Source organism: Pseudorca crassidens, chromosome 6 (genome assembly GCF_039906515.1).
Source record: "Pseudorca crassidens isolate mPseCra1 chromosome 6, mPseCra1.hap1, whole genome shotgun sequence".
Lineage (NCBI taxonomy): Eukaryota > Metazoa > Chordata > Mammalia > Artiodactyla > Delphinidae > Pseudorca > Pseudorca crassidens.
The window spans coordinates 62997725-63025258 of NC_090301.1; the positions used below are offsets into that span (position 1 = coordinate 62997725).

The window sequence follows — 27534 nt, forward strand, 5'->3', positions numbered from 1 at the left end:
AGGTGTCCAGATCAGGAAAGCTCCTTTAAGGTAGAGAAAATTATGTAAAATGTTTATCCAAGAAAAGAGTAATATTTGTAAGCATCTGCTTATGTTTAAAGATAATAGAAGAATAAACAATTTTAAATGTTTTAAGGTTATCTATAAAGGAGAGAAGGAAATAGAGTATAGGGAATGAGAAAAACTAAATTTCTTCCAATACACTTATTTTTTAGATTTGAATTAGAAGCCATGTAAATAGTTTACATAATTATAAAATTAAATTCAATTTTAAAAGCAATTCCTAAAAAATTTTAAAATGGAACACATGATGAAAAGGAGAACAGTGCTTACTTGACCCATTGTACCTGTAAACTATTCACTTCCAGCTCTAGAGTACTTATACGTGTTTATGATTTTGTTCCTGTGGGAACCCTGTCTTAAAGCATTTCCTTGGTCCTCCTCAGTTTGCCATCTGCCACCCGTTGCTTGGGGTGGAGATGCTCCCCAGAACTTTTCCTATGTGGGTCACAGCAGGAGGGAGATTCAGGAGGTTGGTTCTTTTTGGTACTAATAATCTTCGAGTGGATTTTTCCCACCAATAACAGAGCCTGCCTGACAAGCTGGGTCATTTCGAAGTAAAGGTTGGTAGAGTTCAAGGTTTCTCCCAGATCGATTCACCAAGTGATGGAGCAAAGCCATTTCTAAGCTCTGTAGATCAAGATCCAAAAATGGATAGTTTCCTCTTCCTCCTTTTCAGGTTGTCTTTCTCAAAGTGTGGTCTATGGACCACCTGCATGCAGATTACCAGGCGCAGTCCAGATCAGCTAATCAGACTCTTTGGGAACATGGTCCAGATATGTGCATTTTGGTAAGCTTCCTATGTGGTTCTTATGCGCATTAAATTTTAGAAGCTCCATCTTAATTCACCTCTCCCTTGATACAAGGCACCATACTCTTCCTGTGCATCCTGTGTGTAGTTTACCCTTCTTTATAGAACTTTCTCACTTCTACCCTAAGGCATTTTCTCTCTGTTACCTTATTTGGGGCCTATACTATCCCACTCTTTCCCGTGGATGTAGGCTTAGTGTGTTCTGGCATTCATCCTTTTATAATCTCATTTTCTTTCTTTTTTTATCTAAGGCCCATGGTAGACACCCCAAAAATCTTACCTATAATTAACATTAGTTTTTCTTATTTTGCCAAATAATGTGTATAAATGGAGTTGACTTCCAATTGTGAGATTCTTGATCAGAGTAGAGTAGAAGTAGGGCAAAGTGATAAAATTTCAGTCTTCCACTCAATTCTTCTGTTGCTTCTCCTTTGCACTGTGACACCTCTGCCTCTTCCTCCCTCTCTCCCTTTTCTCTCTCCTTCTTCCTCTCTCTCTCTCCTTGCCTCTGTCCCACCCTCACACTAAATACTTATTGAGCTCACTCTTTGAATCGGTCACAAACGTCAACCTTCTCCTATAGCCTGAGAGCAAAGACAACTCGAAGGGAGCAGACCCAAATCCGTACTGTTCACCGTTGTATCTCGGAATCAAGCCAGGTGTGCTCCACATAATAAGGGGCTTCAGAAAATTGTACAGCCAACCACCATCCCCTTTAGGATCAATACCTTTTCTTCCTGCTGTGGTAGAACTCTGCATTTAACATGTTCTATTCATGTTTTGTACGATGACTAGAACTCTGCTAGTCATCTGACATGTGCCAGTAACAGCATGTCTGAACAAAAGAAATCTTTAGGAGTGTGTGCTTTGGGGTCTAATATTAGCCAAATCTGGTCAGTAGGCTAGGAGTCCCTTACCTGAATTTGATTTATTTAGAGGTCGTTGAACTTCTTGAAATCATATGCAAAATATTAGTGCATGTGCACATTTCTTTGAAGAAGGCCATAGCTTTCACAAGATTCTCAACGGCATCCCTGACTCAGACAAGTTAAGTAGAACATAAGGTTCACTGGGATCCCATCCACTCACTGTCCGTGGTGCTTATGCCCAGGATCCCCTCATTTCCTCAGTCTCTTCAGAAATATCTTCAGTCCTCCAGTCTCCTCAGCACAATTTGTTTGTCTTAATGCCTTTTTTCCTCTTAACAACTAGATTAAAAAAATTCTTTTGTTTGGGGGGCAGAGATAAATTAGGATCTTGGGATTAACATATACACACTACTATATATAAAAAAGGTAAACAACAAGGACCTACTGTATAGCACAGGGAACTATACTCAATAGCTTATAATAACCTATAATGGAAAAGAATCTGAAAAAGAACATAGCACTGTGCTGTACACTTGAAACTAACACAACATTTTAAATTAACTATATTTCAATTAAAAAAAAATCTTTTAACCTGATAGCCAGTCTCAAAACCCTGTACTTGTTGCCTTATTTTTAGTTAATTCCAGTAGTTGAATGATTCCAGTTCTTCCCAGAACATTCTTATTCTGATTCATTTAGATTTTCCTGAGGTTTTGATTTTCAGTAAATCTTGCCTGTTTTACTTAGATTGCAACCTGTAGGACAGAGCCTAGAATTTCTTCAATATGCTTTGCCATGCCAAGTATTATATAACCGTAAGATATATTCTTATAACATGAACCATTCATCTATGAGTTATAGCACTCACTGCAATTCAACATCATTCAGAGATATTTGATTTTAGCTTGTGTCACTGGAGCAGAGGCAATAAACAAAAATTTCTTTTGGAGGTGTTGACCTTTAATGTCTCTGTGCATGGTCGTTATCCTTTTACCACAAGCTTATCTGCCTCCTGCAAAATAAATTGTATTTAAGATCTCTCCAGTGTCACCTTGCAATGTAAAATGGATTTATTTCAGACCGAGTTTATACCCTAGTGACTTTCAGAAAATAATTACCTCCACTCTGGCTAGCATCCCAGGAATACTGGCATTCCATAATGACACTATTATAAGTGACCCAGCTACATCTGTTCCAGGTACCCCCTCCATGAGTCTCATTATGCATTCTTCCCTAGAAATGATCATGAACTATACATTTATAAACTTTTTCCTGGATCACCAAAGGACCCAGTGGAGTTACCCTTGGACAATACTATTCATTTTCTTAACAGTAGAGTTAAGATACTTTATAGCTGGGTTCATATTTTGTAGATGGTCTAAAGAATTCCTACTGTGGGCTTCCCTGGTGGTGCAGTGGTTGAGAGTCTGCCTGCCGATGCAGGGGACACGGGTTCGTGCCCCAGTCTGGGAAGATCTCACATGCCGCGGAGCGGCTGGGCCCGTGAGCCATGGCCGCTGAGCCTGTGCGTCCAGAGCCTGTGCTCTGCAATGGGAGAGGCTGCAGCGGTGAGAGGCCCGCGTACCACAAAAAAAAAAAAAAAAAAAGAATTCCTACTATGTGTATTCTCAAACTTCAGTGTGCATTAGAATTACCTGGATGACTTGCTAAAGCACTAATTACTGGGACCCACACCCAGGATTTTCAATTCAGTGGGAATGGAGATCAGTCTGAGAAGTTGCATTTCCAACAAATTCCTAGATGAGGGTGATATTGTTGGGTGCATGCGGAACATCACTTTTGAGCAGCACTAGTGGTGCGAGACATAATTCTTACCTGTACTGGTCAGGACAGGGCTAACTCATACCTCAAGGAGCTTGTGGTCTCGCAGAGAAGATATTTATGTAAATGACATACTGCTGTGTCCTTAGGGGCTAACAGATAGAGTAAGTGGACAAGAGGAAAAGCAGATTTAACTTTCAGCTTATGAGATCAAGGCAGCCTTTGTGGAGGAGGTGGCAAGTGACTGAGCCTTGACTGATGGGTAGAATTTAGAAATGCAAGACAGCAGGATGAAATGGAGAAATGCATTCCATTTGAAATATATTGCATTAAAAACTGTAAAAAAAAATCCCCTTTTTTTGATATTTACGAGACAATTCAAAATTTGAAATTGTTAAAATTTTCAATTGTCTCATAAATGTCAAAATTGTGTTTTTAAAACAGATTTTTAATGCAATATGCTAATCAATTAATGTTAATGTTTTTAGTGTTCTAATGGTGGTGTGGTTATGTCAAAACGAGTCCCTAACTTTTAGAAAGTCATACTGAGATATTTGTGGGTGATATGACGTGCTGTCTGGGAAAGTGGATGGGGTCTGGATAGAGCAGTGTTGGCCAGTGGTTGATGATAGCTGGGGCCTTGTGACGAGTACATGAGAGATTCATTATACTATTTTATTCACTTTTGTGTAAGTTAGAAATTCTTCATAATAAAATTTTTCAAAAACAGAAACTATATGAGCAAAATTAACCTAAAGAAGTGCAGGGCTCATTGTTTATTTCTATCAGAATATAAAGTAAACAATTGAACAATAAGGGTAAAATGGTAACTTGAGACCAAGTCAATCAATGATTTGACTTGAATGCCGCTAAGGAATATGGACTATATTTTTAAGATAATGAAGGAACACTGAAAGCGTTTTGAACAGGGAAATAATATGAAAAAAGTGCACTTTGAGAATATTATTGTGGCAATGGTAGGCAAAACTGATTGGGAGGGCAAGAGTCTGAAGGTAAGGACCAGGTAGTAAGGGCCTGAATAGAGATCTAGAGAATAGAAAAAAGGGAAGGTGGGGGTGGTGGAATATAGGTGAATCTGTAGGTGTTGGCAACCAGTTAACTATAAAGAAGTCATGGAAGATACCAAGATTCTGAACTGGAGGACTGGGAGAACTCCAGTGCCATTAAAAGAAAGGGAATATTGTGGGCTTCCCTGGTGGTGCAGTGGTTAAGAATCCACCAGCCAATGCAGGGGACACGGGTTCGACCCCTGGTCCGGGAAGATCCCACATGCCGCAGAGCAACTAAGCCCGTGAGCCACAACTACTGAAGCCCGAGTGTCTAGAGCCCGTGCTCCGCAACAAGAGAAGCCACTGCAATGAGAAGCCCACGCACCACAACCAAGAGTAGCCCCCGCTTGCCGCAACTAGAGAAAGCCCGCGCACAGCAACGAAGAACCAACGCAGCCAAAGATAAAATAAATAAAATTTTTAAAAAGGGCATATTTACCAAGAAAATGATAAAGTTTGTTTTTGAAATGTTACTAGTGAGGAATCTTTGTGATATGACCAGAAGATAGCTAGAAATCTGTGACTGGAATGCAGAAAAGTGGGCAAAACAAGCTGAATCTGAGAGACAACTATATGAGATGGGATGAGATTGCCCTGGGAAATAAGTTGGTGGGAAACGAGGGTCAAGGACTTTGGGAAGCATCTAAATTTAAGGATTAGGGAAGAGAAGAGGAACCAGAGAAGGGACTAGTAGAGAGGTAGAAAGTATAAAACTTCACCTTCGTGTAGGTACTTTAGCTTAGTGGCATCAACTATTTTGCCCATAACAATTAGACCAAAATTAAATTAGGAGAAATAAAAACTGAATATTCTTTGTACACGCATGTTCATAGCAGCATTATTCTAAATAACCAAAAGGTGGAAACAACCCAAATGTCCATCAATGGATGAATGGAGAAACAAAATGTATATGCATATGTATTAGTCAGGGTGCTACAGAGAAACAGAACCAAGAGGATGTGTATACATGTGTAATAAGGAATTTGCTTCTGTGAGGATCTTTTGGATGTTTCTGCCCACTCATACTAGAAGTCAACCTAACAAAAATAGTCCACTAAAGAGGGCAAAAAAATGTCAGGTACAAGATGTTCACCTTAGTCTAAGAGACGTAGTTGCAGCCTGTGTCAGTCTTGATTATCTCAAAGCCTTGCTAATGAGCAGTTTTTCCATTTTGCTCACGGATCAGTCATGCGCGTCCAGATTCCATCAAAAATACATTAGAGAGATGGTGCAAGCATTATTCTAATCTGAAGAAATAATTTATTATCTTGAACTAGTAATGGCCTAAAGAAATTGCTGAAAATGTTTTTTGATTATTGTTAAAAATTTAATATTCATTATGCTGAAACTAAAATTGTATTTGTGAGACACTGGCAAATTATTAAATGGATAATGCTAAATAACCACACCTAACTGATTAATTAATTCAACTTGGATTGGGGTGGAAGGGTTGCATTCTGTATTTATCCAGACATAGCAGAATGCATGTTTCCTTAAAAAAAGAATTGTACAAGTAGTGTGATTGTCTTGTTTTGGGAGCTACATGCATCGCCTTAGCTAAAGTTAGTAATGAATTGCAACAATTTCTCTATTTCTTTGCTAACTTAGATTTTGTTCTATTTAAAGTCTTATTTATATGTGTTTTAATATGATAACCTATTGTATAGGAAGTAGGTAGTGTATAAATCATAAAAACAAGAAGGCATTTTGAGTACTTACCTTATAAGGACCTAGTCCAAGGTATTTGCATTTACTTTCTCTTTTAGTCTTCACATTGGGTATAGGAGGAAGATACTACTCTTACTGTTATTATTATTATTACCCTCACTTTACAGGTAAGGAAACTGAGGTTCAAGAGACCAAGTAACTTACCCACCGTCACACTTATCAAATGATGGAGCCTGGATGTCAAACCCAGGCAGTCTTACTAGAGAGTTGAAGCTGTTACCCACTGTGTAATTAATTGAAGAAGTAAATTGACTACAGGACATTAGCACTTGGTTAATATGTACAACAATATCCTCTGAAACTGAACAGATTAAAATTATAACTCATGATGCTTCTGCCTCTCCACAACACCCCTCCCCCAACACACCAAACCTACTGTGAAGGCAATTTCAATTCTGCCAGCAGTATCACCATTGTCTCAAACCTTAAATTACCTCTGACTTACGTCTCTCCTTGCACTTTTATATACAATACAGCCAATCAGAGACAGCAGGTAGCAAGAATCTTAGTTATTAAAATTTTTTTAATTTATTATTTTTTATTTATTTTTTTATAGTATTGAACAATACTATATTAGTTTCAGGTATACAACGTAATGATTCAATATTTTTATAGAGTATATTCTATTTAAAGGTATTTATAGGGCTTCCCTGGTGGCTCAATGGTTAAGAAACCACCTGCCAATACAGGGGACACGGGTTCTAGCTCTAGTCCGGGAAGATCCCACATGCCGCGGAGCAACTAAGCCCATGTGCCACAACTACTGAAGCCCACGTGCCTAGAGCCCTGCTCTGCAACAAGAGAAGCCACCTCAATGAGAAGCCCGCGCACCGCAACGAAGAGTAGCCCCCTCTCACTGCAACTGGAGAAAGCCCGCGTGCAGCAACGAACACCCAACGCAGCCAAAAATAAATAAATAAAACAAATTTATTTTAAAAAGGTATTATAAAATATTGGCTATATTCCCTGTGCTGTACAACACATCCTTGTTGCTTATTTATTTTATACATAGTAGTGTGTACCTCTTAATCCCCTACCCCTATCTTGCCCCTCTCCTGGCTATTAAAAGTTTTGTGTCATTGAATTTCTACTGGGTTAGGGACTACCAGTACTAGGTACTGCCTTTTAATGTCTTTGCTTTAATTTACAGGATCAAAAACAGAGAATGAAGAAATTTTGGAATTTGTTATTATTAGAAGCCAGTAAACAGTAATATTTCAGCCACTTCCCAATGGAGAGTTATTAAATCATGAGACAGATTATGCAATGGTAGTTTTAGTAGTTTTATTTAAGCTACGGGTAGTACCAAAGAAGAGGCTATATACTTGGCAACAGAATACAATTAAAGTCCAATATTTATATTTGTTACATAAACTTTTATTTGAAACGGATGAATGGTCCGTCAGGCCAGTCCTCCGGGAACTATTGATATTTTTCCCAAGGAGAGCGGAGAGTCCAGCCGCTCTCAGAAAGAACTACCTATCCCAGAATGCCCTTTTCTCCATCTTTCTCGCGAGAATCCCGGAGGGCTAGCTCAACCAATCCCTTCATGAAGAGCCTATACTATCAGCCAATCAGAAAGCGAAAGGTGCCCAAAGGCGGGAGGCGGAAGGCGCCATAGGTTTGAAATAGGAAAGTTGGCGCGGCTGCGGGATCCGGTTCTGGAGACCTGCTGTTGGCTGGTATCGGTTCGTGTCTTTGTGGGGCAGGTGGTCGGGCTCAGGCCTGCCGGAGAAGGTGGTAATTGAGCTGGGCTCCGAAACCCGCCTGTCGCGATTGGGGAAAGTGGGTTTGGAGGCGGAATGCGTGTTTTTGGGGAGGGAGTCTGAAATGCACGTCTTGTTGCTGTTTGGGCGTCTGGGCCTTGCAGGGTGGGGGCAGCGACGAGGCAGAGGGGTTTGGGGTTTCGCCAAGACATGTCTGTGATCTTCCTGGAAAGATTTGACGTCACTGGGAAGGTTTTAGCGTAACAGAACTGGTGGGTCCTGGAGTCTTACAGGACATCCTTTTACAGAGGAGGACACTGAGGCCCAGAGAGTCGAGGTCAAGTACTAGTCCTGGACTAAGCCCACTAAACTCCCCTCCAGTCTCCGTTTTACTGGTATCTTTCCCGGTCTGGGGGTGGGGGAGGGAGAGGGAGTGTAGATGTGTGGGATCTTATTCTATGATAGGGGCCCTGTCATTTGGGACCTGACAATCCAGGGTGGAATCAGAAAGGTCAGAGTTGGAAGGGACCTTAGAAGTCACCAATTTTACTTGTGAAAAAAGGAGGCAGAGTCATTTCCCCAAGGTCAGAGAGTGTGTAAGTGTTATGTGCGGTCACACTACTAACGAATTCCTGGGAGGTAGAGTGTCCTGATTTCCTGCTGCACCTTGACCGTAGTTAAGTCTAGGAGGCTTGATCTGCCCTGGAATATCTAGAGTTAAAAGTAAGTTGTTATGAGAGTAGGGGATTAACAGATGCACATTATCCTATATAAAATAAACAACAAAGGTTTACTGTATAGCACAGGGAATTATATTCAATATGTTGTAATAAACTATAATGGAATAGAATTGAAAAAATATAGATATATACATATATATAACTGAATCTCTTTGCTGTATACCTGAAACTAATACAGTACTGTAAATCAACTGTACTTCAATAGGAAAGAAAAAAAAAGTAAGTTGCTAACCATTTTCTAGCAAAGATCAAACTGCCAAAATATACTTGATTGGAATATGTGGCTGATATGGTTTCAATAACTTAAAAAATATAATGTGTCCTATTTGTTTTCTAGCATTGTCTTACAAAATGGTAGAGGACGAACTGGCACTATTCGATAAAAGCATAAATGAATTTTGGAATAAATTCAGAAGCACTGTCAGTGACACCTCCTGTCAGATGGTGGGCCTAAGAGATACCTACAAGGATTCCATTAAAGCATTTGCAGGTACATAAGTTTAACTTGTAACATGCTGTTTTTGTTTGTTTTTTAGTGTAATTTCAGCTGAATTGAAATTTCACCTCCCAATTTCTCTTTCAGAAAAGCTGTCTGTGAAATTAAAGGAAGAAGAACGAATGGTTGAGATGTTTCTGGAATATCAAAATCGTATGTGACAATCTGTAGAAATGGATCACAGAGGGTTTTTTTCTAAATTAAACATCTTCATGAAATCCCTCATACAAGTAAAACAATGTATTTATAGATATACAGTGTATACACATATGAAAATAATGAACATATGTGTACCCATAATGCAGCTTAATAAATGGAACATCCCATGTTATACCTTCCTCTTCTCTCACCTTCTAGAACTAATCTGTCAATATTTTAATTTAGTATTGAGTTTTTGAATGTTATATAAATGGCATCATTTTGTATGTATTCTGTCCCTTTGTTCACTCAGCATTATGCTTGTGAGATTCATTTATACTGATGTGTAAATGCCTGAATTTTTTAAAAATGAGTTTCACAGACTAGGGTTTGAAAATCTGGAGTTCCCTCAGCTCTTTGGGTGTAGGGTTAACACTCTGACAGTTTTTCTTTCCATATTTTTACTGCTGTTCTTGCCTTCTCTTTACTACGCCTCTGCAGATTGTCCAGAGTGGATCGGCAGCTTTTACTGAGTTCTCACACACAGACCACAGACATATAGCCACGGTCCGAGATCCACTGGAGATACTAAATTTAGCTGCACCATGTTTTGAACACTATTAAATCAGAGTGCCTTTATGTGGGACACATGTGGTTAATATGCCACAGTCCCTGATTGTTTCTTCTGCTTTGCTTTGAGCACTTAGTTTACTCATTATCTGGACCCTGAAGGCATTTGATCTTGGAAACCTGGTAGGCTGTTATGGTAGACTTCTACCCGTGTTTATTTTCTAAGCTGCCCTGAAGCTTCCATGTCCTTTTACTGCTTCTCATTCCCTCTGTAACCAGTAGCAGGAAGGAAAACCGTGTGTGTGTGTGTTTGTAAGAGTGATATTGAGTTTAGGTCCTTTAAGCACTCTTGGTTTGTAGAATCCCTAGGGATTAGAAAATTAACTTTGAAACTATAAATTTTCAAAAACTACAATTCATCTCAAAGTGTGCTCTGAATGATTATCTGTAGTGTGAAGATGTGTTCTAAATAGTTTAAAATCTAAAAGCATTATCAATTATTTTTCTTTAAAAAAATCAGTTTATACTTGAACAGAAATATAATTTACATAAGTTTGATTAATTCGTTGAACATTTAACTGCTATTTGCCAAGCACCAAGGAGGCCACAATTCGTAAGATGTAATCTATACACTGCTCACAATTTAGTGGAAGACATAGGTAGGAAAACTACAATTAAAATACATTGTAATAGTTGCTATAATGATGGGATGGGAATTTAGTGACATAGAATCTGGAGAGCTTGAATTTTCCAGTGAGGATTACAAAATATTTAACAGCTAACCCTTACGTTATACACCACATGCCAGGCCCTATACTGAGCTCTTTACATATAGCGATTCACTGAATCCTCACAACAACCCTCGGAGGTATGTTTATTGTTTTTAATCCTACCTTATGGATGAGGAAATAGGCACAGAGAGGTTAAGTAAGTTGCTCAAGGTCAGACAGCTGGTAATCAACAGAAACATGATTTGAATGTGCACAGTCTGTCACACTGCCCTGGAGAAGGTCACATAGAAGAGGGATGGGGAAGTCCATCAGAGTCAGTGCCCCTATTCTAGAGGAGGGAAGAGCATATGGAATGTGGTGGAAACATGAGAGCTTGTTGAGTTGTGGGATGGCTAGAGTACAGTGTGAATGGGGAGTGGCAGAGAAGTGGCTGGTCAGATGATGAAGTACATTATGTGTTGGGCAGAGGAGATTTATTTTGCAGATGAAGAAATTAAAAGCTCACTGAGGTTAGGAAACTTGCCTAAGATCATATATTTTGTAGATAGAGGGTCTAGGATTGCAGCTGAAACGTCTGTGCTCTTTCCAGTGTACCATCTCACCTTTCCACGTACAAGGGAAAATGTAAGGGCGGGTTCCCATGGTGAGTAGTGAAAGTTTGAAATATTGGCCCTGGTGAATAAAAGAGCTGACTATAAACATATAAAATAATAGTCATGCAATACTGAGCGCCCTTACATTTGTATTGGCACAAATCCACACAATTGTTCCAATGTTAGAATAAAAACACTCATATATATGGTATTTATGTACCACTTAATAGTTTAAAACTTTTCATATTATCATTGGATACCCTAACCCTGTAGTGAAAGTAAATGGGCAGCCATTATTATTCTCATTTTACAAATGAGGAAAAGAGGCCCCGAAGTTGTGATTTGATCAAGGTCCTTGGGTAACAACTGAGAAGCCAGATGGGAACTGAGAACTTTTGACTTTAAAACTGTATCTCTTTTGCAGTACAGTTCTACTTAATTATCCTTAAAAAGTAGCATTTTTCTTTCTGGTAATTCTGATAAGATGTTTATTTTTAAATTACACCTGATATAATGTGATCATGTCCAAATTCTTGGAAAATACAGAAAAATAAAAAAATATCTGTAATGTTGAGAACCACACTTAACAGAAGACTTTGTAGTTTTTATTTTTCATATGCTATCTAGGTTTTTTTAAGATAATTGTGTTCAAAAAAAAAAGATAATTGTGTTCATGGTATCTATATAACTTTGTATCATTTTTTTTTCTTTTATCTACTATGGCAGGATTTTCCCACATTACTGAATTCTTTGAAAATGTATTACACCTTATTGATATACTGTGTTTAATAATTTACTTATTAGTCATACACAATGTTTTCAGTTTTTCAACATTATAAATAACACTGAAAATAATTTTTTGTATATGAATACTTGCACACATCTTCTTTTCTTAGAGGAACTTTGTAAAAATGAAATTACTGGATCAAAGGACATGAATATCCTTATGACTTTTATTTTGCAATGTCAAAAATATTTTCCAAAAAAAAAAAAATTTCCACATGGACTCTAGTATTTTCATTCTTCTCAACACTAGCTATTATTTTTGTGAACATTGTTATAATAAATGAAAATTAGTGTGTTATTGCTTTATTTGCATTTCTGTGATTACTGAGGTTAAATCATCTTTTGTATTTGATAACCATCTGCATTCTGTGTTTCCTCTGTTCATTCGTTTGCTGGTCTTTTTCTTAGGAATTTATATTTGAGTCTTCTTTAGATTAAGAATAATTACCTTTGTTGGGAGAGGATAGTTTAATGGTCAAAAGCATGACCTTTGGGCTTCCCTGGTGGCGCAGTGGTTGGGGGTCTGCCTGCCGATGCAGGGGACACGGGTTCGTGCCCTGGTCCGGGAGGATCCCACATGCTGCGGAGCGGCTGGGCCCGTGAGCCGTGGCCGCTGAGCCTGCGCGTCCGGAGCCTGTGCTCCGCAACGGGAGAGGCCGCAACAGTTAGAGGCCCACATACCGGGGGGGGGGGGGGGGGAAGCATGACCTTTGAAGTTAAGACCTGAGTTTGAATCCAGGTCTTACTGTTGACTGCATTCTAGCAAGTAAAGCTGTGAGCAAGTTATTGAACTGCTGAGTCTTTTCCTTCTTTTTTTTTAATTGAAGTTATAGTTGGCTTACTATGTGTTAGTTTAGGGTGTACAGCAAAGCGATTCAGTTATATATATGTATCTATTCTTTTTCGGATTCTTTTCCCTCATAGGTTATTACAGAATATTGAGTAGAGTTCCCTGTGCTATACAGTAGGTCCTTGTTGGTTATCTATTTTATATATAGTATTTTTTTTCTTTTAAAAAAGAGTAAGATGTACATGGTAATTGTATTACTGTGAAAGTTAAGTAAATTTATATAAATGTAAGAACACAGTATCTAGCATATAGTAGAGTTTTTATGCTTATTTGAATCAAATATGAGTTTATTTGCTTGCCTGCCTTTCTCTTTGATTTCTTTTTGCCTTTGAGTAAAACAGTCTTTCCCCATATAGTTAATTTTATATTCACAGATACTGCCTTTTAGGTTTCATAAGATTTCATTTTACATTTAAATATTTAATAAGTTTGTTTGGGGAACAATCTACTTCTTGACTTACGATATTTATCATATTAATTTGCTAAGTATACCAACATTTGTTTTCGAATTTTTTTTTGTTTTAACTGAGCTGTAGGTCTCTTCTTCCTCCCTACGTCCCTCTCTTCCTCTCTCATTTCTTCTTTGTGGTATATTCCAGAATTATTTATATGACATTAAAATTAGCTATTTCTTCAAAGCATCTGCAAAGCCATCTTCTAGAGTTTGGTTGCCTTTGGTGGTAGGTTTTATTCATGTATTTATTTGGAGGGGAGAGCTGCAAAGGTCATGATCTTTTGATTTTGTATTTCGTGGTTTAATTTAGTATTCTCATTTTAATAAGCATTTTTGTCTCTTCATTTTTGCTTTCAAAGACAAACAGGAAAGACTAGATATGGATTTTTGTTGTTCCTTTACAATTTTTACAATCATCGGGAAACGCTTATCAATTAAAACATTCTTTATTAATTTTATGAAAGTCAGTATTTTGCTCTTAGATACATGTTGACAAGCAAAGCATATAGATTCTAGCTAATACTTTGTGCTTCTTACAGAGATCTGCAGGCAGAATAAGCTCATTCAAGAAAAGAAAGAGAATTTGTTGAAGTTGATTGCTGAAGTAAAAGACAAAAAGCAGGAATTGGACGCACTGACCGCAAATATCCAGGATCTTAAGGAAGAATATGCTAGGAAGAGGGAAAGTAAGTTTCCAGTTGTACATGTATTTAAAACAACCTAAATTTCAAAGTGGTGATGGTTCACAGTGTGGACATCTTGCCTTCTCCCCAGCTCACCGCCACAGGTGGCTAACATACGTCACGGTCACAGCCAGCCACTCACCTCTCTGCAAGGTGTCTGTGAAGTTTGCTAAGTGCGTTTCATTTTCCTTCTTTTGCTTAAAGATCCTTTTGATTTCTGATAGAACCAGAGAATAATGAAATTGATATGGGAGTTTAATTAAGCAAAGTGGGAGACAGTTTCACTAAATAAGATTTGCCTGGGAGAAACCATAGTGAAATTTATGCAACAAATTTATTGATCATACATTCTCTGTCAGGAACTATTAAGCATGCTCTTCACACTGCAAAGCCTCTTTGTCTAAGACGTTCACATTTTTTTTTTTTTTTTGTGCGGTACGCGGGCCTCTCACTGTTGTGGCCTCTCCCGTTGCGGAGCACAGGCTCCGGACGCGCAGGCGCAGCGGCCATGGCTCACGGGCCCAGCCCCTCCGCGGCATGTGGGATCTGCCCAGACCGGGGCACGAACCCACGTCCCCTGCATCGGCAGGCGGACTCTCAACCACTGTGCCACCAGGGAAGCCCCGTTCACATTTTTTTAAAAAGGGTGCTTCTTTTGGATAGGAGCCTTATTTGCCCACAAATGAAATAATCAATTCTAAAATCTCTTGAAAATAGCAAAGTTTGTTTTGTGACTGCTTTTCCTTATAGAGTTTGTGTACCAGTCAACATTATTTTTCTTATCTGCTAAGTATTACTTAGGGAATATTGCACTAAATTAAAAAAAGAATTCTAAACTAGCGTGAAATAAGGCTGACTTCTTGTGAGAAGTAGTTATGTTTAAAGAATAGAATATTTTTCCAGTGAAGCAATTGATATATCTTTGGCTAACCAGGAAAAGCAAAGTAGTGTACAAGAAGTCTTTCTATTTCTGTGCTAGTCATGCAAGCCCTTGGCCTATTTATTCATGCTACTTCATAATAAAATAGAATAAAACTTATTCCTCATACTACCTGTATGTATTTTCTCATACATTTTTTCCTTCCAGCTTGAATGAGCAGAAGCCCCTTTTTGCAAATTGGTAGAGATAGAAACTGTAACAAATGTAAATATAAGCTGATTCATTTGCCTGGCATCATTTTTATAGTTGTTTTTAAGTTTGTTTTAATTAAATAACATTAATTGAATGTTATTTAAAATATTCAATACTCCGTGTCTGTGTTTTTAATCATAGCTATTTCCACTGCTAACAAAGCTAATGAAGAGAGGTTGAAAAGGCTACAGAAATCTGCAGACCTGTATACAGATCGACTTGGACTAGAAATTCGAAAAATTTATGGTAAGTATATTAATGTAAGTAAAACATAGGATATTAGAAAAGTCTGTCTTAAGTAGAAAAGAATTTTTAAAATATTTTCAAGTAAAATAATGGCCACATTATTAACTTTTTAGATAGTAGGAAAAAATTACAAAATTTTTATCACCCTAATGTAATTACTGATCCTTGGTTGTTTATCATCCAGTATTTTAATAAATGTATTTTAGGCATGTTGCCAACATGCAAATAATTTTTGTTCCTGGTTCTTACTAGCATTGTATGATTAGTATTTCTCTAATTGCTATAGCCTTCATAATGGTGATTTTAAAATGGTGGTGTAATAATTCATTCCATAAGTGTAGCATAACTTATTCAATCTTATATCTATTGTTTAACCCATATTACTCTAAGTTAACATTTGGATTTTACATTTTTCAGTTTTAGAAGTACTATAGTGAACATAGGTAGACTTCTCCATTTTTTTGACACAATTTCCATGGAATTTCCAGAAATGAATTACTGAGTTAAAGCATATGAATATTTTTGTGGCCATTATGTAAATATGTGACAATTTACAGAAATATTTATTGTGTTGGGAGTTCCCAAGATTACATTCAGTTTTGGCGATTCACTGGAAAGTGTACAGGACTCAGCAGGGCTCAGATTTCTTGCGGTGAAAGGATACAAAACAAAATCAGCCCAAAGAAAAAAGGCACATGGGGCAAAATCTAGAGAAAACGAGCTTTTCAGACACAAGTTTTTAAGAGTCCTAACCCAGTGGAGTCACACAAGACGTACTTAATCCCTTCAGCATCGAATTGTGACAGTACGTGTGAAGTGTTGTCTACCGGGGAAGCTCATTAGAGACTCTGGAAGCTTGTGCCTGGTTTTCCGTGGACTTCACCCCAGGTATCTTTTCCTGTTGCTGATTTTGCTGTATCGTTTCACTGTAATCATAGCACTGAGTATAACCATATGATGGGTCCTGTGAGTCCTCCTAGTGAATCTTCAAACCTGTGGTGGCCTTGGGGATCTCTGACACACCAGGCAAGGACCAGCCTTGCAAGCAGGCCTTTTCTGGGGATAGCAGTCTCAGGCCTGCTATGTTAACTTTTCTGTGCAATCTGTCTACAATGTAAAGAGTACCCATTGCATTGTATTTGTGCCAGAATTGTAGTTTTTTTAAAGTTTTTTGGTTTTATTTTGTTTTTTAGCAGTTGACTAGATATAATAGAAACTATTTTTTTAAATGCATTTCTTTAATTATTAATGAAAATGTGACCATTTTTTCCCATTGTTTACTAATTACACTTCTTTCTGAGATTGATTGGGCCCTTTATTCATATTATCTATTTGCCTTGGTTTTTGTTTTTCTTCCTATCTGTCAGAATGAGTTTTTAATACAAAATATTAACCTTTGCTTAGAGCAGAACATAAGGTCCAGCTCTGAACTTTTGATCCATTGGTCTCTAAGTTTATATTCACTGTTATCCTGAGGTGCTTTTTTGTGTTTTGTTTCAAAACCAGTTTTAAAGCTTTAAAATTATTTTTATATTTAAAGTAGAAGTTTCTCATAGTCCTCAAAGTCAGGAAATAATGTTTTAAAGAAGAGACAACACAAATTAAACTCTTCATTTTGCCTAACCGAATATCTTACGAAATCTTTTTTTTGGCATGCATACCTCCCATTACTGTTAACAGTTTAAAAAATCTGGTATACTGACATAATTACTTCATTTTGAATTTAAATGCAAGACAAATTTTTTTCAGTGTTTCTGAAGATTTCTTTTTATAATTAAAAGCATTTTTTATGCTGTAGAGTAAAACTGAAATGCATGTGAATTTCTACTTTGTGGCTGCCATTTTGAATTTCTACTGAGTATTTACTCCTTAGTAAGCATTTGGAGGTCTTTTGAAAACTAGGCTTTAAGTCCAGATAACTGTGTAGAAAAAGTCAAGTTAAATTTATTGTCAAATTATTAAATGACAATAAAAACTTATTGCGGTTAAATATATATAACAGAATTTGCCACTTTAACTCTATTTTATTGTAAAATTCAGTGGCATTAATTACATTCACAGTGTTGTGCAATCATTACAATCATTTCCAGAATTTTTCATCATCACAAACAGAAACTCTGTACCCATTAAATAATTCCCATTCCTCTCTCCCCTCAGCCCCTAATAACGTCTAATTTACTTTCTGTCTCTACAAATTTGCCTATTCTAGGTATTTCATATAAGTGGAATCATATAATATTTGTCCTTCTGTGTCTGGCTTATTTCACTAAGCATAATGTTTTCAAGGTTCATCTATGTTGTAGCAAGTATCAAAACATCATTCCTTTTTATGGGTGAATAATATCGTGTATATATACGCTATGTTTTGCTTATGTGTTCATCTGTTGGTGGACACCAGATTACTCTCATCTTTTGGCTGCTGTGAGTAATGCTGCTGTGAACATTGCATGCAGTTATCTGTTTGAGTCTCTATTTTCAGTTCTTTTGAGTATATACCGCAGAATGGAATTGCTGGGTCATGTAATTCTTTGTTTAAATTTTTTGAGGAACTGCCAAAGTATTTTCTACAGCACCTGCACCATTTTACATTCCCACCAGCAATGTACAAGGGCTCCAATTTCTCCACATCTTTGCCCACATTGTTATTTATTTATTTTATTATAGTCATCCTAGTAGGTGTGAAATGGTATCTCATTGTAGTTTTGGTTTATATTTTCTCAGTGATTAGTGGTAAGGAGTATCTTTTCATGTGCTTATTGGCCATTTGTATATATTCTATGGAGAAACACCTATTCAAGTCCCTTTGTCCATTTTTGAATTGGGTTTTTCTTTTTGTTGTTCAGTTGTAGGAGTTTTTTTCATATATCTTGTATGTTAAACCCATATCAGATTTATGATTTGCAGATATTTTCTCCCATTCCATGGGTTGTATTTTCACTCTCTTGATAGTGTCCTTTTAAGGGCGAAGTTTTTAATTTTGATGAAGTCCAATTTATCTATTTTTGTTGTTGTTGCTTGTGCTTTCGGTCATATTGAAACTACAGTGCATTTCAAAGCTAATTTGTAACTTGTACGTTTGGAGACATTGGTTAAGTGAATATATGTACTTAGCAATGTAGATATTGATCAGAGATGGAGGTAAGAAAGCTCATCTCCATTGAGAGCTTTGGCACAATAAAATAATTCTCATACTAAATAATTTAATCCCTTTTTTCAGGTGATAAGTTGCAGTTTATATTCACTAATATTGACCCTAAGCATCCTGAGAGCCCCTTTATGTTTTCCCTGAGCCTAAATGAAGCGAGGGACTATGAAGGTATGTACTCCTGTCTCTTAACTGGTACTTAAGATTGGCATCCCAGAATGTTATTTGACTTAGAATATAAAGTAATGTGAAGGCAAGTAATATTCCCACAAGCTGTTGCTTTTTTTCCAGTCTTGCTTCTTGGGATATTGTCTTCTAAAGGCAATGAGTATAGTTTTTTTATAGATATTATCCAGGAGCCTTAATAAGTAACTTTTCTTCAGGATGACACAGTGCCACTATGGCTAAAAGACTTAAAAGACCAAAGATCACTGCATTTCATATGCAAGTATGAATTATCCTCTTAGAGAATTTAAAACAAAGCTAAAGCTATAAAGGTTATGACTGCCTAAATGTGGATATTGTAAGTTATCTAAGTAGGTGGTTTTAAAATTGAATGTAAAGTCAGAATGTGATCATTTAACACCCCCGCTCCCCCCAAGTTATCCTATCCTGAAAATCCCGAATGTTGATAATTTAGCTTAGTTACTGATTCTCCAGCAGGCCAGAAGGGCTTTGATGCATGGGAAATATGTATGTTTGGCAGTAGTGTGAACAAGAAGAGAATGGAAATATATTTATCTCTTTTTATTATTCTAAGGCCCCCTTTAAAGTAGTCCTTAACTTATTGGAATTCAGAAAAATGGGTCTTAGCTCTTTATACCTATGTTCTCATCCTAAAGTGTTTATAGCAGACAGACGCTCAGGTAAACTGCTGAGTTGGCTCCCTGATGTGCTCTAGTGACTCAATTCCTATTCTAATGAAATTTATATTTTAGGAATTTAGTTCAGGTACAAGTGTTTGACTTTTTACTCTATAGGTAAATATCTTCTAATCTGATAATGGGTGCTAAATTTTAAAAAGCAAACCCCCAAACCTCCTACCTAGCGTCTCAGTTTTCACCAACTTGGATAGCCTCTATTGCTAGGTAGTGTCACAGTATTTGATAATGTATTAAAGTAGAATCTACAGTATCAATTTTGAACCAAGCACTCTTTGCTATTCTTTCTCTGCTTTGGTCATGGGCATTGTTTCCTAAGCAGTCTATACCAAAGAGCTGGAAATCTGATATGGTTGAACTTCTTCTCCTTGGACAAAGGACAAGATTGACGGTAGAGAAAGTTGGATCATTCCTTTCCTTTGACCACCTTTACTGGAGACTTGCTCCCAGTGTGTACCAGCTGGTGCAACTGCATTCGAGGGTCATATTGTTCTTTGTCTTTTGAGTCTCATTTCATTACTAGGCCATGTAAATAACACTTTGGGAATAGCAACCACATTTTCTAATGACCCCCATTTCACTTGTAAAACTTCAGATATTTCTTTCCACAGCTGTAAGTTATTAAGGGTTGCCATTGAAAGTTGTTCTTTTTTTAATCCAGTGACCAGAAATTAGAATTGAGGCCAAATTTTGCAGAGAAAACTGACAACAGTTCAAAAAAAAATTGTTAAAATATTTTAAACAGTTAAATGGGAAATGGCATGCTGTTCTGTATCTCTAAGCTCTTCAATCCCTTGATTACCTTCTGTTTAAATTTAAAGCAAGATTATAGTGCTTAACATTTGAATATTTAGAGATTAAACAAAGGAAAGGTCTAAAAGACAGGATACTAAAATCAAGTAAGTGTATCTATCATTCTATGCTGAAAGCATTTCAATAAAATGGAATTGAAATGACTTGAATCAGATGAGAACATCTAAGTTAGAAATATTTCTCTTCTATTAAAAAACTCATTCAAATTTCCTTTTTTTTTTCCCCTTCTAGTGTCAGATAGTGCTCCTCATCTTGAGGGCCTAGCAGAATTTCAAGAAAATGTAAGGAAGTCCAACAATTTCTCGGCTTTTCTTGCCAATGTTCGGAAAGCTTTTACTGCTATTGTTTATAATTAATGTATAAATAGTATATAAAAACTGTTATCCTATTGTGTTTCTCTTTTTAAAAAAGGTCTCATTATTTGTTGTTTGTCTATAATCCGTTTGTATTTTTGTAACATTTCTGTGTGCTATTTCTGTAAATTATTTAAATTAAAATCTTAGGAAAGATTTATAAAGTCAAGCTTTTGGAGGTCATGGACCAGTAATAATAAAAAATGAGGGGGTGTGGGCCCAACCTAAGGTTTGCAATTTTTAAAATGTACTTCACAAAATAAATATTGTCCTAATATCATAAAGGAAAGAATATTTTTATCTTAAACCAAGTGGGATCTACAGTTAAAATAAAGGACAAATCTTTACATCAGAAGAAGATTGGCAGTATTCTAAAATGTCTTTTAGAAAAGAATCTAATTTTGAAAATCCAAATATAGAAAATTTATAACCAATTTTCATCTTATAATATTTATACTGGTTAGTTGTGGTCTGGATACAAATTTGCCATCTTTGGAGTCTATTCAATACGAACTAGAACTCGATCAACTTCTTCTAAGATTTCATTTTTGTCACCATTCTTTCTTTATAAATTTGGTTGTCTTTAGGTCTGCTGGCTTTAGTGGAAGGCACGTACTACACCTCTCAGGATATCTTGGGCACACCTAAAAGCCATGGAGCAGTGGCCTTCGTGCTTCCAGCTACTGCTGTCTTCTCCTTGCAGTCTGGGGGAAATGTTTAGACCAGTTGTCTAGTTAGAGTTGGAGGGAGTTTCAGAGTACTCTCCCTCAGTGGCCTCTCATGCCTAGGAAACCCAGGTCTGGAGGTAGATTAACCTCGAAAACTGAGCTAAGAGTAGGGATATTGTAGTTCTCTAAATGGAAATAGACACTACATGTTTAACAGAAAAAAATAGCAGATGACTACTATAGTGAGTACATATTTACTGCTTGAAATATATTCTCAAGGAACAAACAGAACTTAAGAAAATGTTTTCATTCATTGAAACTAGAGGAAAACCATGTCTCATACCACAAATTCTTGATACAGTGTTTTGAACCATACAGCGAGAAGGCACGAGGCATTGATTCTGAAAGATCCTCTTCACCTGCAAGTTAGAGAAATGAAGACGGGGGATGAGAGACTAACTGGGTAGCTCCGCACTTAGGTCCATTTCTCCTCAAGGACCACCATTCTTCACTTCTTCTAACTGGGGTGTGGAGGTGGGACGAGACATCTGAATGAGACGTAGCAGGAAAGTCACAAAAGGATAGCATAGGAACCAGCTTTGCAGCTGGGATCCAAGGTCAGACGTATGAATAAAGTGCACTCTCATACCAAACAAAGGGCCTTAAGCCATAGACATTTATATCAGTTTGTTTTCTCACCTGGAAAGTTGATTCATTCTAAAAGTGGAATTGGGAATTGGTTAGGGTTGGCCACCTTAGAATAATAGTACTTTCTTAACTCTTCTTATGTGCCCAGCACTGTTCTAAGCCCTTTACAGATGTCACCTCATTTATATTCCCTCAACAACCTGTGAGGTAGGTACTATCCATAACCTAGTTCTACAGATAAGGAATCCAAGGCACAGAGAGTGTAAGTAACTTCAAGTCAGATAGCTGGGAAGTGTTAAGAGTTGGGATTCAAACCCAGGTGGCAGTCTGGCACCTAACCCATGAACTTCACCTAGACTCTACCTTATGCCTTTCTATGCTATATTGCAGAGAAAGTATGTGAAGACAGAGTTCTTAACAAAGATTCTATACAAATTTGAATTTTTTTGTTTTTTTTTTTACAAATTTGAATTTTTGTAATATAATTTTGCTTTTTTGTTTCTATAGAAGTATAATGATTAAGAAAAAAAAAAACGGGAATATGTTTTGTCTGGATCCTTAGTACCTGGCCTTCAGAACCCAAGTGACTCACTGAGAACCATCTCTAGGTATTCAGACTGCACTTATCAACCCAGGTCTTTATGGAAATGGTGGATGGAGGACTGTTGACTTATGCGTAAGTCTTTATCTGTTCAATCAAATATAAATGCCCTAATTTTTGAGGTTTGCTCTGTGCCAACCTAGGAATATTCTGGAGTCAACATTATTAGTATATTAGCTTAAATTTTAAAGTTTGATACATTATGAAAATTGCGCTTTGAATACATGTGAAAGGTAAACCAAGCTATTCCATTAAATTTGCTCTATCCATTTTATTTAGGATGCTATGTTGTAAATAAGAAATAATACTTTTAAGCATTTACAGTCTTACTGGTACGGAAATAAAGCACAAGATACATAGGTAAGAGATTTTCTTAAATGGGAAACAAATGCACACAAGTAGTAAAACTGAACTGGAATCCAAATCGGGTGGACTAACCTATTCCACATTTTGTAATAAAATGGAACAACAAGCCCTCTAAAATTAAACTCAATCACTAATTAAGTTAAAAAAACAGAATCAGCACAAAATCTGCTAAAATGTACTGCTAGTGGATTTAAAGTTTTGATTTCCCAGGTAATGAGGATTAGAATGTGTTGCTTCTCTTCCACTTCAGAGGATTCTTGTACAGAGACAATTAGTTATATTTTAATTTGTGTATCATGACAGTGAAGTGCCTAGTATCACTCTAGCATAGTATCTAACACATAGTAGAAGCTTAGTAAGTATTTGTTAATGTCGAACACATTTCTAGACTCAATATGGGATTATTTAATGGGAAATTAAAATTACATCTTTGAAAAGGAGCTGACTTGTTCAGTAATACCTACAGGCATGTTGCTGAGATGCCCAGAAATTCTTAGAAGGTAAAGATATTTCTGCCGGCAATTCTTGACTAAATGACAAAGCTAATTGAGAATAAGACTCTTTCTGAATAAAGACAAGGGTTTCATCTAAGTAGAAAGAGAGTCCGTCAGTTAAGTAAGTAAACTGGAGAGTATATGAGCTGTTTAAATCAGCTCCTTTCTTGGTATTGTTAAACATACTGTAGTGTGAAGTGTGAACAATGTATGGTGAAATATGTGAAGAATGTTTGGAGTTTAGACACATGTTATCATTTTCCCTTAGCAACCAAGCAAGCTGGAGGTAGCTGCTGAAGCTAAGGTCCAACAAAGGGAAAAACTTCAGGGATGAAGTTATTTTACTCAGTTGGATAGATTTTTACAAAAATTCAGAAAGTGGCAATATTTGAGATCAAATAAATGTGATCGGTATAATGGTAAATCTTGAATACTCTTTTTTTTGTGAAAAATTCTGCTTTCTGGCTCCAACATTGGTAATGTAGAAAGATTTGAGGATTAAGATGTGGTCCCGTCTTTGCTCTACTATTAGAATTGATACATGATGTTAGGCAAGTCATTTAATCTTCTGAGCATCAATTTTCTATCAGGCCAGACTGCACTATGTGTAGTTTCCCAAACTTGCTGTTTTCTTTTTTGTTGACCAGGCCAAGAAAGTTTTCTTCTATTTTCAGTTAACTAAAAGTAATTATCATGAATGTTTGTTGGATTTTATCATGTTTTTCTGTATCTTTATAGATTTTCACCTTGTATCTGCTAATGAGGAGATTTATATTAATAGGCTTAAAAAAGCAGTTGAATTAAACTTGCCTTCCTAGAATAAATCCAACTTAGTCATGGTGTGCAATCCTTTTTGTTTTGTTTTGTTTTTAATAACGTTGGATTCAGTTTGTGAAACTTTTGTTTTAAATTTTTACCTCTATAGCCATGAATTAGATTGGCTTTTAATTTTCCTTTGTATAAACTTCATGGGATGTTGGAGTCACAGTTATCCTAGGTCCTAGACCCTTGAAAATAGTTGAGATGTGTTCCTTTTTTTCTGTTTCCTCAAAAAGTTTGAATAAGACTTCCTGTTTTTGAACTCACATATAAAACTATGTGGGCCTGTGTTTTCTTTGTAGGAAGATGTTTTTAGAATGCTCGTTAAATTTTTTTAATAGTTACTGAATTATTCAGTTATTCTATTTCTTCCTGAGTTTTGATAAGGCATACGTTTTTGAGAAGTTTATTTCTTTTGCTGACATTCTTTGCAAATTAATTGGTATAAAGTTGTTGATAATATATAATTTTAGTTTTTGATATCTACTGCATCTGTAGTATGTCTACTTTTTTCTTAGAAGTAATATTTATTTATGCCTTTCTTAATTTTGCTAGAGGTTTGCTCAGTTGATTAATCCTTTCAAAGAGCCAATGGATAGCTTTGTTCAACCCCTTATTTTGTTTTATATTTCATTAATTTCTGATCTTTTTCATTTCTTTTATTTGCTTTAGGTTGTTTCTGATGTTTTCATAAATTCATAATTAGGATGCTTAATTCATTAATTTTAGCCTTTCTCCTTTTCCTTATAGTACTTTTTTTAAGCTGCTTTCCTGAAACTACAGGTTTTAATACGTAGTAACTTTATTTTTTATTTCTAACATTTAAAATTTTCCATTAAGATTTATTCTTTGTCCATGTGTTATTTAGAAGTGTGTGCACATGTGCATTTGTATGTGTGCAGGGACATATACATATGTGTTCTCCAAACACACAGGGTTTTTTCACTTAACCTTTTCTTAATGATTTCTAACTTACATTGTGGTCACACAGTTTCTAGAGTCTTACTTTGTGGCCTCATATGTAATCAGTTTTTTACGTGTGTATTTTCCAGGGGTTACGTGCAGTACTTTCTTATCTGCCCACAGCATCCACCTCACCCTTCCCACTTGCCTGACTCCTGCTCAGTTTGGACTTTCCCTGACTTCCTTGATCCTAATTAATGCCCCTCCTAAATGTTCTCATAACCTTCTTGATATACTCCTATTATAGCATTTATCACAGTGTATTGTGTTTACTGGTCTGTTTCCCTTTCAGAAGAGAGACTAAGGGCTCTCTGAGGAAAAGGGCTCATTGTCTTTTTAGTATTGAAGTGACAGAGTGATAGTGCCCCAGCCGCTCTGTATGGTAACTTCTGTTCGCCCTTCAAAATCCCACCTTCTCGTGATCCCCTGCCCCCAGGCCCATCTTCCCTGAGTTAGACATTTTTCCTACTAACATTGCCACAGGCAATGGGATGTGTTGTTATTTTGATTCTCCAAATTAGGCTGATTACCCCCAAGGCCATCAAGACTTTGGGGGAGGGGAGACTTTTTCTTGGAAGCTGGAACAAGTTACATTATGCTCCAATTACTAATCAGTTAAAGCCTAAAGATACTGTACAATAAAATTTAACCCAAACTAAATATTGTATTACTTTTTGATGGATCCAAATGGATCATAATATTCATTGTGAATATTATTATGAGTAATTGAAAATGCAAAAAAAATTAATCTTTCTGGTTGACAGGATAATGGATAGTAAGCTTTTACTCTACCTGAAAGAAGACAGAGTAATGCTTTTGATATTTTTAGTGAAAATCTGGCTCGGACCTCCCTCTACTGCCTATATTTCAGGTTGTTAATGTTGCTAAAAACTTCCTGACATATGAAAACTGCCTAGTGGAGTATAATTAAGAAAGCCCAATTAAAAGTTTAAAAGTATTCATATTAAAAATTATTTTAGTCTCTGTGGAAGACTTGGGCACATCATTATTCTTACCAATATGCACTTAATTTTTACCTAAATCTAAGGCGTACCATCCGTACCTGTCCTGCCAGAAAGTTCTTCCCCTTCTAAAAAGATATCCAAGTCTGTTATCCCCAACAATACTTGTATTTTTATTTGGTTTAAGACTATAGTATTTCTTTGAAGTTTAAAAATTACATATCATCACAGATGCAAAAAGGATTTGCAGCAACATTTTAAACCAGGAAAACCATGTATGTCTTTACAAAGTAAAACTGCTTTATGAAGAAAGAGAGGCCCCCCCCCCTTCTTTGAAAATTACTTCCAAAGAGTTTCAGGGCCCAACCACCATTATCATCACTTTCTCTATACAAATGATCGAGTGTAGGCTACAGTCAATTGCTATACAATTTTTTATCCATCAAGGCTTAATGGAAAGAAGTCAGATGAAGAGGAAATGTAAATTCAAAATCTCAGTTCATGGTCTAATGGCCTATTATTCAGCCTACTTTCTACGTGTGGAAAGTCTTCATTAATACACCATTAAGGATGACGTTAAAACTTCTGATCTGTTCTAGGCTGTAAGTAAGTTATGTCTCACATAACAAATTTTACTTGTGCTCCTTCGGGTCTGATATCTGTATCTATAAATAGCTCTATGTGTTAGTTATATCCTGCTATAGGAGTGTAATGGTGCAGAGTATAAAAAAATATATGTACCTTGGTTTGAAAATTTCCTTTGTGAAAATATAAAATTTGACAGGATAAAAAAATAAACAGAGGTAGAGGGCAGGAGAGTAATAGAATGGGTTTTAATTACTCCTTTAATGCCAGACTGTCTATTTGGCACAAAAGTAAATCTGCCCAGATGTATTATCATCAGTACCTTGACCTTCCATTCAATGGAGAGTGTGGTCTCCAGACTGACTTAGGTCATTTTCTGAAAGATGCTGCTGTACCAGTTCTCTTCATTCTAAAATGTTCCCCTCGGGAAGAGGGGAACCTTCTCATTCTCAACCTTTTCCCGTTATAGGGCATTTGAGGAAGCAGCATAAATCTCTCTAAATTTTCCATTTTGACAAGTAAATGCTAGTTTCTAGAACTTTCCATCCAAACTAGAGACTCATTAGCACTTAAAGTGTCTTTCACTAGGAAGTTGCTTAGGGTATTCCTTTCATCGTGACCTGGAAGGGAAGTGCAGAATTTCTGGTTTCTGAATTGGCGTATGAAGTTTCCAACTGGGCAAGGAGGCATGAAATTTCTGGCACTGTCTCCTTCCTAACCTTTTCCTATCTGCCTTGCTCTTATCCTCTGATCCCCAGCCGTCTCTGGCTCACACTTGACCTCACTCTAAG

At 36.7% G+C, this 27534-nt stretch overlaps 2 protein-coding genes across 8 annotated transcripts in view; one reads left to right on the forward strand and one right to left on the reverse strand.

Annotated features, from left to right (window-relative positions):
* The window catches only part of SPC25 (SPC25 component of NDC80 kinetochore complex), a 28429-nt gene extending 4191 nt beyond the window's left edge, over positions 1–24238 (forward strand). Inside the window, exons 1-7 of one of the 7 annotated variants that reach the window (XM_067741640.1) lie at positions 7882–8008; positions 9104–9256; positions 9350–9415; positions 13924–14070; positions 15341–15445; positions 18663–18761; positions 20516–24238. In XM_067741640.1, the coding sequence (XP_067597741.1) occupies positions 9118–9256; positions 9350–9415; positions 13924–14070; positions 15341–15445; positions 18663–18761; positions 20516–20640 (681 nt within the window). In that variant the 5' untranslated portion in view covers positions 7882–8008; positions 9104–9117 and the 3' untranslated portion in view covers positions 20641–24238. Of the gene's footprint in view, positions 1–7881; positions 8106–8149; positions 8422–9103; positions 9257–9349; positions 9416–13923; positions 14071–15340; positions 15446–18662; positions 18762–20515 lie in introns of those variants that run through there. The other 6 variants (XM_067741641.1, XM_067741639.1, XM_067741642.1 and 3 more) reach the window with 6 other exon arrangements.
* The window catches only part of NOSTRIN (nitric oxide synthase trafficking), a 68750-nt gene continuing 62813 nt past the window's right edge, over positions 21598–27534 (reverse strand). The window contains exon 18 of the mRNA XM_067741634.1: positions 21598–21724. Coding sequence (XP_067597735.1) covers positions 21721–21724 — 4 coding nt within the window. The 3' untranslated portion in view covers positions 21598–21720. The remainder of the gene's footprint in view (positions 21725–27534) is intronic.